General features: G+C 43.0%; 1 protein-coding gene across 1 annotated transcript; it reads right to left on the reverse strand.

Annotated features, from left to right (window-relative positions):
• Positions 1–6958: 6958 nt before the first annotated feature.
• Positions 6959–9052, reverse strand: LOC109798618 (uncharacterized). The gene has a single exon (XM_083074405.1). It carries the CDS (start codon positions 9050–9052, stop codon positions 6959–6961), a length of 2094 nt encoding a protein of 697 aa, XP_082930531.1.
• Positions 9053–11819: the final 2767 nt, after the last annotated feature.

The raw sequence follows: 11819 nt of genomic DNA on the forward strand, positions 1-11819 counted from the left end.
GGGTCTTCGAGTTTTATTTCCGACCCGGACAATTTTAGGGGTCTACAACCCCGGATGAGAGTTTTAAGCTTTGTACTCGACCCCGTTTTGGAGTAAAATGAATTTTTCCGAGGTTCGTACTCGACCCCGGGTGAGAGTTCTAAGGTTCGTACTCAACCTTGATTTTGAGGGAAACGATTTGATTAAGGTTCGAACTCGACCGTTAACGAGAGTGCCGAGGTTCGTATTCGACCTCGGCTTATGTGGTTCGAATTTGACCTTAGAGCTTCGTGAGGGTTCAAACTTGACCTTAATAAATCGAGGTTCGAATTCGACCTTGGATTTTCGTGAGGGTTCAGACTTGACCTTAATAAACCAAGGTTCGAATTCGACCTTAGATTTTGATGAAGGTTCAAATTTGACCTTAATAAACCGAGGTTCGAATTTGACCTTAGATTTTAGATGGACTATTTAATTAAGGTTCGAACTCGACCCCGTTTTGGAGTAAAATGAATTTTTCCGAGGTTCGTACTGAACCTCATTTTGGAGTAAAACGAATATTTTCGAGGTCCGTATTGGACCCCGGATGAGAGTTTTAAGGTTCGTACTCGACCCCGTTTTGGAGTAAAATGAATTTTTCGAGGTTCGTACTCGACCCCGGGTGAGAGTTCTAAGGTTCGTACTCGACCTTTATATGAGCAGAAAAATAAGAGTATGGATTGAGAAAAATGAGTAATTTTATTTATTATTCCTGTGTGCCTCGTTAAAAACCCTTGCAGTCAAAGACTGGGGCAGGAAAAAAGTGCACAACTGTGTTCATACTGAAAAAAGAAATGAAACTTAAGAAGCTGCGGTGAGGGGATCCCCCTTGCTTTGCTTGCTGGACGAGGAGACCTTCAGACTCTCGGCATAGCATTGCCGAGCCATTTTCTGATTAGCCTTGACGAAGATGATTTTATCGTCCTTGCCCGGGAACTTCATGGTGAGGTGTGGGGTTGACACTACCGCTCCGAGTTGGTTTAAAGTGGGCCTTCCGATGATGATGTTGTAGGAAGTGTTGGCTTCCACGAGGAGGTATCGGACCATGACCCGCCTTATATCCGGTGGTGTTCCGAAAGTTGTCAGTAAGTCTATGTACCCTCGAGTGTGAACTCGCTCTCCTGCGAAGCCGACTAGGGGCTCAGTGTGAGGTTGTATGAGAGAGTGGGGGACGTCTAGTTTGAGGAACGTCGGCTAGTCCAGGACGTCGGCCGAGCTCCCCTGGTCGATGAGTGTTTTCTGCACCTCCCAGTTGGCTATTTCTACAACGATGACCATGGGGTCATCTTGGTTAGGGCTGACGCCAGCGTAGTCCTCATCAGAAAAAGAGATCGGTGGTGAGCTTTGGTGCGGGGCCGAGGTGGTAGAGTGGACGCAGTTGATGCTTCGCAGGTGTCTTCTTCGAGCCGAGCTGCTGGCGCCTCCCCCCGCAAAGCCACCTGCAATTGTGTTGATTACTCCCCGTAAGGGAGCCGACTCTGTCTCTTGGCTTATCTCGGCTTGTACTGCGCCGTTAGTATTTTGTTGGGAACCCGGGTGTGGGTCAGTGCGAGCTCCCGAACCACGACCTCTGCCTCGTCGCCGACCGCCGTAGCCGCCTCGGTTACCCTGTTGTCGCTGGACGTACTGGCCGAGGTGGCCTGCCTGAATGAGTTCTTTGATACGATCCCTGAGTGTGCGACACTCCTCCGTGGTGTGACCATGGTTCTTGTGGTACCGGCAGTGCTTGGACTTGTCGGCGCTGTTGGGAGTGTGGCCTGGTGGTGGAAGGGCGAGCAGGTTGCTATTGCTGGCTTCCTCCAGGATGTGGACTCTAGGTGCGTTTAGGGGAGTGTAGAAGTCGTATCTCCCTCCTCTGTTTGCCCTAGTTGACTTCTTGAACTGGCTGTCGTTGTTGACTTTTATTTTTTCCTTATGCCCTTGTTCTGACTTTGTTGGACCTTTTCCGCGAACCTGGTCGCAGAAAGCGGAGTGTTCCTCCATCTGGATGTACCCGGCCGCGCAAGCGCGGAGCTCGTCCATATCACGGGGGGGTGGGGGGGGTGGGGGGGGGGTCTCGACATAGACTGTCGACGAAGGGGCCAGCTTTTAGGGCCATGAGCATGGAGTGCAGGGCGACCTCAGGGATGCTGGAGAAGCGTTCCATGAAGGTTCGTAGAGGTTCATCGTCATTCTGCCTGAGGTTGGCCAAAGCGGTCGAGGTTGTGTGATGAGGTCGGCTTGTGGCGTATTGCGCCATGAATCGCCGGACTAGGGTGCTGAAACTGTCGATGGACCCGGCGGGTAGCTGGGTGTACCAGTGGAGTGCGGCTCCTTTGAGCGAGGTCAGAAAAACCCTACACAGGATAGCGTCACTGTTAGTGTAGAGGTTTACCTGGGTTGTGTACAGGTCAATGTGCTCATCGGGGTCCGTCGTGCCGTCATAGCGGTCGAGATGGAGAGGTTTCCATCCACGAGGGAGTGGGGTCTCCATGATGCCGTCCACAAAAGGATGTCGGCGGAAGGTTTCTTGGCTTTCTGTGGCATGAGTGGGTGCTCTGCTGGCGTCTGGGCCCGACTTGTGCGTCGATGCATGAGATCGGTGCGTGGCGGGTCGTGAAGTCGGTGCCCTAGTCGCAGTCCGGGATTGAGAGACTGAGTGCTCCTCCTCTCCATTATGGTTGCTCGTATGAGGAGGATGATCGGAGTGGTGTCGAGGGAGTTGAGCGCGGATTCGCTCGTTCTCGGCGCGTAGCGCAGCCAGGTCGGCCTCATTAGCGGTACGCATTGCCGCTAGGTCAGTGTCGAGCTTGGCACGCATGTTTTGTAGGTCGGCGGCATGTTGCTGCCGCATCTGTTCGACCTGATCGATTAGTCTCCTCAACGCTGCTTCGTTATCCATGGTGGTTGAGTGGTTTGCGTCGTCTGTTGTGCGTCTACTATGGCTTCTGGTGAAAACCATACAGGTGGCCGATAAGAGCTGTCTTGATCGGCCCCACGGTGGGCGCCAAATGTTCTTACCGGAAATCTGTTGTAGAGCTGATCCGCCAGGTAAGATCGGTGAGCCTCCTTCGCTAGTATGCTTGATGCTCCGAGATGGGGGTGGTACCTGCAAAAGAGACTCCGATGCTAAAGTTAGTGTTTGTGTGAGTATTAGTCTCGTATAAGTAATGCACGTACCTAGGTGTGAATTAGGGTTGCTTTGGTTGCTTTGGGCCTTGGGCCTGAGATGAGGTGTAATATGATTAGATAACGGACCTCGTCCGGGGCGAGATCCTCAGGGATCAGTTATGATTCGCTTAAATACCGAGCTGATGTCACGCAGTGCATGTCCGAGGTCGGCTTGCGTTATGGTGCCGAGCTCGGAGCTCGGCTACGCAGTACGGATAGTACAATACGTAATCTTGAATATAATATAACATAATTCAATTGTTGGATTAGTTAAATTTATATTATACAATAGTTATTGAAGGTATAAGATTTGATGTAAGTTTTTAGACATACACTTAATAGGCATTTGGTAAAAGAGAAATTTTTTTATACCCAACATTCATAATTCTTGAGAATTATAAATTATGATTCTTGAGAATAACTAAAATCTGTTTAGTTATTCTTACTCATAAAGGTTCCTCTAAATATTCATACAAGATCATCCAGAATTAAAGATTTTTACGTTTAGTTACAATAGTGTATTTCTGGTATATAAATATTTTTTTACAAAAATATCCTATATTAAAATAATTTTATCATATATATTTATCTACTCAAATTTTACTATAAATTTGATATTAAACTTTTTTATGATCTAATTACTTTTCAAAGATAGTAAAAAAATAATAACATATATTGTTCCGGCCACGGGACGAACTAGGGTTTCCTCTAGGTCAAGCCGCGAAGCCAGAGCATTCAAAAGTGTAATCTGCCTTCTCAACTCTAGGGTTTTGGGTTTTATGGTATGTCGTTCATGGGCCACTTGGGCCCCGAGGATCAAGAGATTTCCTTAACCGTTAATATTTGGAGAATATCTTGTCATTAAAGATGGGATCTTATCCCTGATATCGGAACAGTATCTATGTGGGAGAGTTAGACCGGATTTTGGCCGAGTTACCCCTGCAGAGCAGACAGGTCGGATTATGACCGAGTAGAGATCAGTCGGATTTTTACCTAGACGGTACACTAGTCGGATTTTTACCTAGACGGTACACTTAGTCGGATTTTTACCTAGACGGTCCCCTAGTCGAGTTTTTACCTAGACGGTACACTTAGTCGGATTTTTACCTAGATGGTACACTAGCCTTCCAGCCCTGAGCCTGAAAGGTGAAAGGGCTTAGGCAACCACTCCTACGAATCGTATCGGAAATAGGCGAGACGGTACACTTGCCTTCCAGTCCTGAGCCTGAAAGGCGAAAGGGCTTTGCTAGACAAGGAGACGGCTTAGCCATGGTCGACATGCCCCTCGTGGAGGCCCCTAGTCGGATTTCGTCCTGGACCATACACTAGCCCCCCAGCCTTGAGCGTGTATGGCGAGAAGGCTTATCCTCAGCCGATACATTCAGCTTTTTGTTGAGCACTCTTTTATGGCTAAGGCAAGGGACGGACCAAGAAGATTCACAGGCTCGTTATCTCAATTCGTGGCTCCTCGGGCTCTAGTAAGGGATGTGAGAAAATTCACCCAGTTAAAAAGCTTCAAATAGAGTAGTTGGTTAACTATCCGACTCAGTCACTTGGGTCACTGAAATACCGAGTTGAAATTCACCAAAATCCAGTCGACTAATTTCCGACTATAAATGATGAGAAAATTTGTTTGTTACAATGAAATTTGACAATCCGATTGCCAAAATTCTGATTAAACTTGGAAGTTTTTTGACTAGTTTATCATGAGATTTAATGACATGATCGGCAAAATTCCGACTGCACTAAAAGGAGGACAATTTTTCTAAAGTTAAAATGAGATAAACACATGAAAAATAATCGCCTACATGTCGATTGAAACATTCATGCGAAACTTTTTTCAAGAAGCGAGCTTGATCATGTAATTGGTGATTTTGACTTTTAGTCAAAATGTGCGTGGAAGGTTTTCTAAGTAATCATGAAAAAGTCAACATAAAATGAGACTGAAGGGTATAATCGGCCGAATTCCGACTAAAGATGTGAAACTTTTTCTAACTGAAAGTGTAATCGGCAATATTCCGACTAAAGAAAAAAGAAATATGATTATTTTAATTTGAACGTGACGTTTGAAGAGGTCTCGCCTAGAATCCGATCAAGAAAAAAGAATATGATTATTCTAAGTTCAAAGTGACATTTGGATCATGTCTCGCCCAAATTTCGAGTAAGAAAAAAAATATATATTATTCTAAGTTCATATTTGAAGGTTTTGAACCATGACGAATCGGCTAAATTCCAAATACCACCTCCATTTCCGATTACCATCTCCAAGAAACAAAAAGATTCCAAGTTAAAATTAAGAGGTTTTGAACCGTACGCAATCGGGCAAATTCCGATTATAATTTCTGAGAGACCCAACAAGGTTCTAAGTTAAAATTTGAAGGTTTTGAACAAGGTCTCGTCCTAATGCTGAGTAAGAAAGAATATCTGTAAAACTTTCTAAGTTAAAAGTCATGTTTGAATCAAGTGATCGGCTACTTGGCGATTCAAAACTTCGTGCTTAAAACTTTCTTCACAAAGGAAATTGACCAAGTGATCGGTCATACGCCACCTGAATACGATGAGTGAAAAAAATAAACTTTTTTAAGTTAAAGATGGAGTTGTCAAATCGAAGCTAGTCGCCCAAATTCCGTTTTCTGTCCAAAGACGTAAAGGTGGGAGTGTAAGCAATCGGCTAAATGCCGATTCGCCTAATTAAAAGTAATCAGCTCAGTGCCGAGTTGCACAATCCAAAGTAATCGGCTGGTTGCCGAGTCCTCAAGGATGTTTAGCAACATTGTCATCCAAAATCCGATCATATAATTGAAACGGTTGGATTTTGTTCACACCGTCAGATTTTTACCGATCAGTGACGAGTCTTTCGATTTTTTATACTCGCGCTGCCGGAATTCATCCGATCAATCACGAGTTCTATACTCGCCCAGTCGGAATCCAACCGGTCAATCACGAGTTCTTCGAGTTGCTTATACTCGCCCCGCCGGATTTCATCCGATCAATCACGAGTTCTATACTCACCCAGTCGGAATCCAAACGGTCAATCACGAGTTCTTCGAGTTGCTTATACTCGCCCCGCCGGATTTCATCCGATCAATCACGAGTTCTATACTCGCCCAGTCGGAATCCAACCGGTCAATCACGAGTTCTTCGAGTTGCTTATACTCGCCCCGCCGGAATTCATCCGATCAATCACGAGTTCTATACTCGCCCAGTCGGAATCCAACCGGTCAATCACGAGTTCTTCGAGTTGCTTATACTCGCCCCGCCGGATTTCATCCGATCAATCACGAGTTCTATACTCGCCCAGTCGGAATCCAACCGGTCAATCACGAGTTCTTCGAGTTGCTTATACTCGCCCCGCCGGAATTCATCCGATCAATCACGAGTTCTATACTCGCCCAGTCGGAATCCAACCGGTCAATCACGAGTTCTTCGAGTTGCTTATACTCGCCCCGCCGGATTTCATCCGATCAATCACGAGTTCTATACTCGCCCAGTCGGAATCCAACCGGTCAATCACGAGTTCTTCGAGTTGCTTATACTCGCCCCGCCGGAATTCATCCGATCAATCACGAGTTCTATACTCGCCCAGTCGGAATCCAACCGGTCAATCACGAGTTCTTCGATGCCTCAAAAATGACACATGTTATAAGTCGTGAAAACAAAATAATTGAAATGACATTCATTAGGAATTGAATGGGTGGTGCCTCATTAAAAACCTTCTCAGCAAAAACCCCTCTCATTTTTACGGGGACAAAATACTGAGTTAGGAAAAGAGTGCACCTAGTACAAATGTTTATGGGACTAAGCCTTCCTCGTCTTCCTTACTTAGAGATACACCAATCTTGACGGCTTTCCCCTCGGCCAGGGTAACCTCCTTTATGTCCTCCGCTGGGGCTGGTCGGGTATCAAAGTGACTCACTCTCGGATCCAACTCAATTGACTGAACACCCTGATCAACCTGTGTCACATATAGGTGTCGCCTCGCCCTCAAACTGTCTTCGTAACATTTTCTCGCCACCTCTTGATAGACACAGACGACGCCCACCTTTCCGTTGGGCAAAGGATATTTCAGCTTTAAATGGGGCGTGGAGACGACCGCTCCCAACTTGTTTAGTGTCGGCCGACCGACTAGTATGCTGTAGGATGATTGAGCGTTCACTACCAGGTATCGGATAGTGACAGTCTTCATGTTGTCCCCCTGGCCGAACGTTGTCTCCAAGTCGGCGTATCCCCTGGCTATTACCTGATCACCTGCAAAACTGACCAACGTACCTGCATACGGCATGAGGCGATCAGTTGGAATCTTCATGCAGACGAAAGCTTCCCAAAATATTATATCCGCCGAACTGCCTTGGTCCACTAATACTCGTTTTACATTATACCCAATGACGATTACTGAGACGACTATGGGGTCGTCCTCGTGGGGAGATACCCCATCGAAGTCGGCGTCTGAGAACGTGATGGGTGGCCGAGAGGGCTTCACCCAATCCGAGACCGATAAAACTGACCGAGAGTATCTCTTCCGAGCTGCTGAAGTCGGTCCTCCTCCCGCAAATCCCCCTGCAATGGTGTTGAAGTCTCCATGGACAGGCCGCTGGTGAGCTTCCGTAGTTTTTTGCGGGGAATCTCTCGGTGGAGATCTCCCTTCACGCCTTCCTCTCCTGGTGTCTTCTCCTCCCGGCCTGCGTCGTCTGTCGGACGAGCCCTCGTCCTGCTTTCCGGCAATAAACTTCTTCAAACGGCCCTCCTTGATAAGGCGTTCAATCTGCCTACCCAAAACAAAACAACTCTTGGTCGCGTGTCCGTGGGTTCGATGAAACTCGCACCACTCGGATTTGAGAGGTCCCAGCTGTCTGTCAGTCGGCGCGGGAAACTCGAAAAGTGATGCGCTGCTCACATCATGCAATACGTGACATCTGGGGACATTAAGTGCAGTAAATTTTTCTTCCTCACTATTACGTGTCAATTCGGCCCCCGACCTGGAGACATAATCAGCCTTCCTGTAGTTACCCTCTTTAGTATTGTAACGATCATGTCGCTTATTCCAATCCGACCGTGGCCGGAGATGCTTGTTACCTTCCTTGTTGTTATTTCCGCCCTCTCGGTTTTCTGCTGCTCTCTTGCTGATCTGCCCCTCCTCCGTCTTAATGTGACTCAGCGCAAAGGCTCGCACTTCCGACATTGTCTGACAACTTGCTCTTTCCAGCGCAATGTCGAAGGCTCCCGACCTCAATCCCTTTTGGAACGCGATAACAGCCATCTTCTCATCTAGAGACGCTATCCTCAAAGCAACCTCGTTGAATCTTTGCAGGAAGTCCTTCAACGACTCTTCCTGCTGCTGCTTGAGATCAAACAGGTCCGACGTGATCGGCGGCTTCTTTTTATTGGCGGCGAACTGTGCCATGAATAGCCTGCTGAACACGTCGAAATCAGTGATTGACCGATCAGGTAAGCCGCTAAACCAATCAAGTGCAGCCTTTTTGAGGGTGCCCATGAATAGCTTACAGCGGACCTCCATGCCTCCACCACATATCAGCATTTGAGCCCGGAAATCTGTCAAGTGCTGGCTGGGATCCTGCGTTCCATCAAAAGCTTCGACCTGAGGAATCCGATGATCCCTGGGGATGATCTCAGCCTCTATGGCTTCCGAAAATGGTCGAAAGTCTCTAGGGACCTCCAGCATAACATCCTCCTCCACAGTCCTGGTACTAGCCGCTATTCTGGCCTGCATCTCATCCGCCCTCCTCCTAATCTCCTCATTCTCGCGTTGAATAGCTTCTTCTCTCTCCCTGGAACGCGCATTCTCCTCTCGTAGGCCATTGATCATGGCCATCATCTCTTCCATGGTAGGGGGTTGTGAATTGTTGTTGTTGCCGCCTCTCGCCATGATAGGGCGTAGGTTTTTGTGTTTCTTGGGGCGTAAGGAAAAGTTTCACCGTAGCCCCACGGTGGGCGCCAAAATGTTCCGGCCACGGGACGAACTAGGGTTTCCTCTAGGTCAAGCCGCGAAGCCAGAGCATTCAAAAGTGTAATCTGCCTTCTCAACTCTAGGGTTTTGGGTTTTATGGTATGTCGTTCATGGGCCACTTGGGCCCCGAGGATCAAGAGATTTCCTTAACCGTTAATATTTGGAGAATATCTTGTCATTAAAGATGGGATCTTATCCCTGATATCGGAACAGTATCTATGTGGGAGAGTTAGACCGGATTTTGGCCGAGTTACCCCTGCAGAGCAGACAGGTCGGATTATGACCGAGTAGAGATCAGTCGGATTTTTACCTAGACGGTACACTAGTCGGATTTTTACCTAGACGGTACACTTAGTCGGATTTTTACCTAGACGGTCCCCTAGTCGGGTTTTTACCTAGACGGTACACTTAGTCGGATTTTTACCTAGATGGTACACTAGCCTTCCAGCCCTGAGCCTGAAAGGCGAAAGGGCTTAGGCAACCACTCCTACGAATCGTATCGGAAATAGGCGAGACGGTACATATATATACAATTTTTTTTTATATAATAATATTTGCATTTAATCAAACTTAAACTATTTTTAAAATTTGAAAACTTATTGTTGAAATTATTTAAATATAGGAAAAAAATAAACAAAGAAAAGTGCTACCTTATAACTAAGAAGGCTAAAACCCTGGTTGCTAAGCTATTTAGCAACGGAAAAATTTTCGGTCGCTAATTCGGTTGCAAAATGGTTGCAATGAGTTTGGTCGCTGAAGTGTATGGGACCAAATTAGTGACCGAATAAATCGATCGCTAAATATTTATATTTTATTTTATTAAATTTTATAGACGTCGCAAATTCGGTCGCTACGAACCACTCATATTTGGCCTCTTGAGGATTTTATTTCACAATACTTAACTTTTTAGCATGTTTTGTCCTTAATTACACAATTTTTGGAAACTTCTCAGAAGGTCACACTCATCCCTATATTATTCCAAGTCAAGCACGCTTAACTGTAAAGTTCTTATAAGATAAGCTACCAAAAAGCAAATGCATGATGTTAGTATAAGTAGTACAAATTAATACATTTAAGTCATCCTCAACTATCAATCTCATACTTATATTATCTTTGGATCCTTATCATTTTGGTGTATCCGGACCGTTATAAATATATAATAATATATATAATAATTATATTACTAATAATAATTATTATATTATATTTAATTAATCTTTATTTATATATATACTTACTTTTATAATTAACAATCTACTTATTTCTATTTAAAATTAATTTTATGATACAATTTAAATTATTTATTATAAATTTAAAAGTTTAAGTAATAATTTATATATTTTAAAATGAGAAGGGTTATAATAACACTGGTATAATTTTTACTAAGTATTACACCACTTAATAACTTTATATTAAATGTGAATTTTGTAAATCCAACCGTTGGATTGAAAGTTCATATCACTCACTTTATATGTTTATATCAATTTTTGTTAAAATTGAACAACAACTTTAAAGTAATCAAAATGCTCATATTTTATTTGAAATGTATATATTACGTCAATTTTGTTTTACAAGAATGAAGTATCAAATCATCTTGAATTCATATAAAATTTTGTATATATGATCTAAGAGTAAAAAAACTTTCAATCTAACGGTTGAATTTATAAAATTCAGATTTAATATAAAGTTATTGAGCGATGTAATACTTAGTAAAAGTTACACCGATGTTATTATAACCCTTCTCTTTTAAAATATTATTTTTATAAATTAAATTTTAACATTTTAAATAAATTATTAATTAACTTAATATATTTATTCATCTTAAATCTAAGATATAAAATTCAAAAAATGTATTTATCCTTGTTTTATTTTCTAATTATCAACCATTAATAAAATACTAATTTAAATTCTTATATAATTATATCATAATATTTTCATATCAAGTTTAAAATAAGATATTAGTTATACAAAAATATTAAAATTATATAGTAAATTATTAATAAGATTCTAGTTAAATAATTTAAAATAATTTAAAATAATCAATTTTATCACACAACAATAAAGAAATACTAATAGTTAAGAAAATACATTTTGTGACACACTCTACCCCAACATTAATACACAATAAATGTAAACAATAATTTTTTTTCTTTTTGAGTAAATAAAATCTTTCATAGTTTGATAACATCTTTCATGGATAAAACAATTGTCTCAAATATCATACGGTAGAAGATTCACATTCGTAACTCATCAATCATAAAAAGTCAACATGTAAGTATCAAAACTCAAGAAATCATATAAAGAAAAATATAGATTAATTCCAGCAAAGGTGGCAGTGCCTCCTAGTTAGGAATTAATTTATAATTTCCAAATCATGTAATCAAAATAATATGACAAAGATGCACATTTTTGTCTTTTATCAATAACGTTCAAAATTACAAAAGAAAAGAAAACTAAGGCTTTTAAAACAATAACATCTTAAACTAAGCCTAATTATGCTCGATGTCACATCCTATCAGAGCATGCCCAACTGAAGCCTTAAGCCTCATCACCAACATCCTCATGATGATGATCACCTGCAACATAATTTAAACATATACAAGAACAACAAGGGAGTAAGAAACATCTCACTCAGTTTCAGGTGCAGAAATAAAGGTTAGATAGCACACACAACAATCATAATTCA

The sequence above is a fragment of the Cajanus cajan genome, chromosome 5, assembly GCF_000230855.2.
Source record: "Cajanus cajan strain Asha chromosome 5, NIPB_CcT2T_4, whole genome shotgun sequence".
Taxonomy (NCBI): domain Eukaryota; kingdom Viridiplantae; phylum Streptophyta; class Magnoliopsida; order Fabales; family Fabaceae; genus Cajanus; species Cajanus cajan.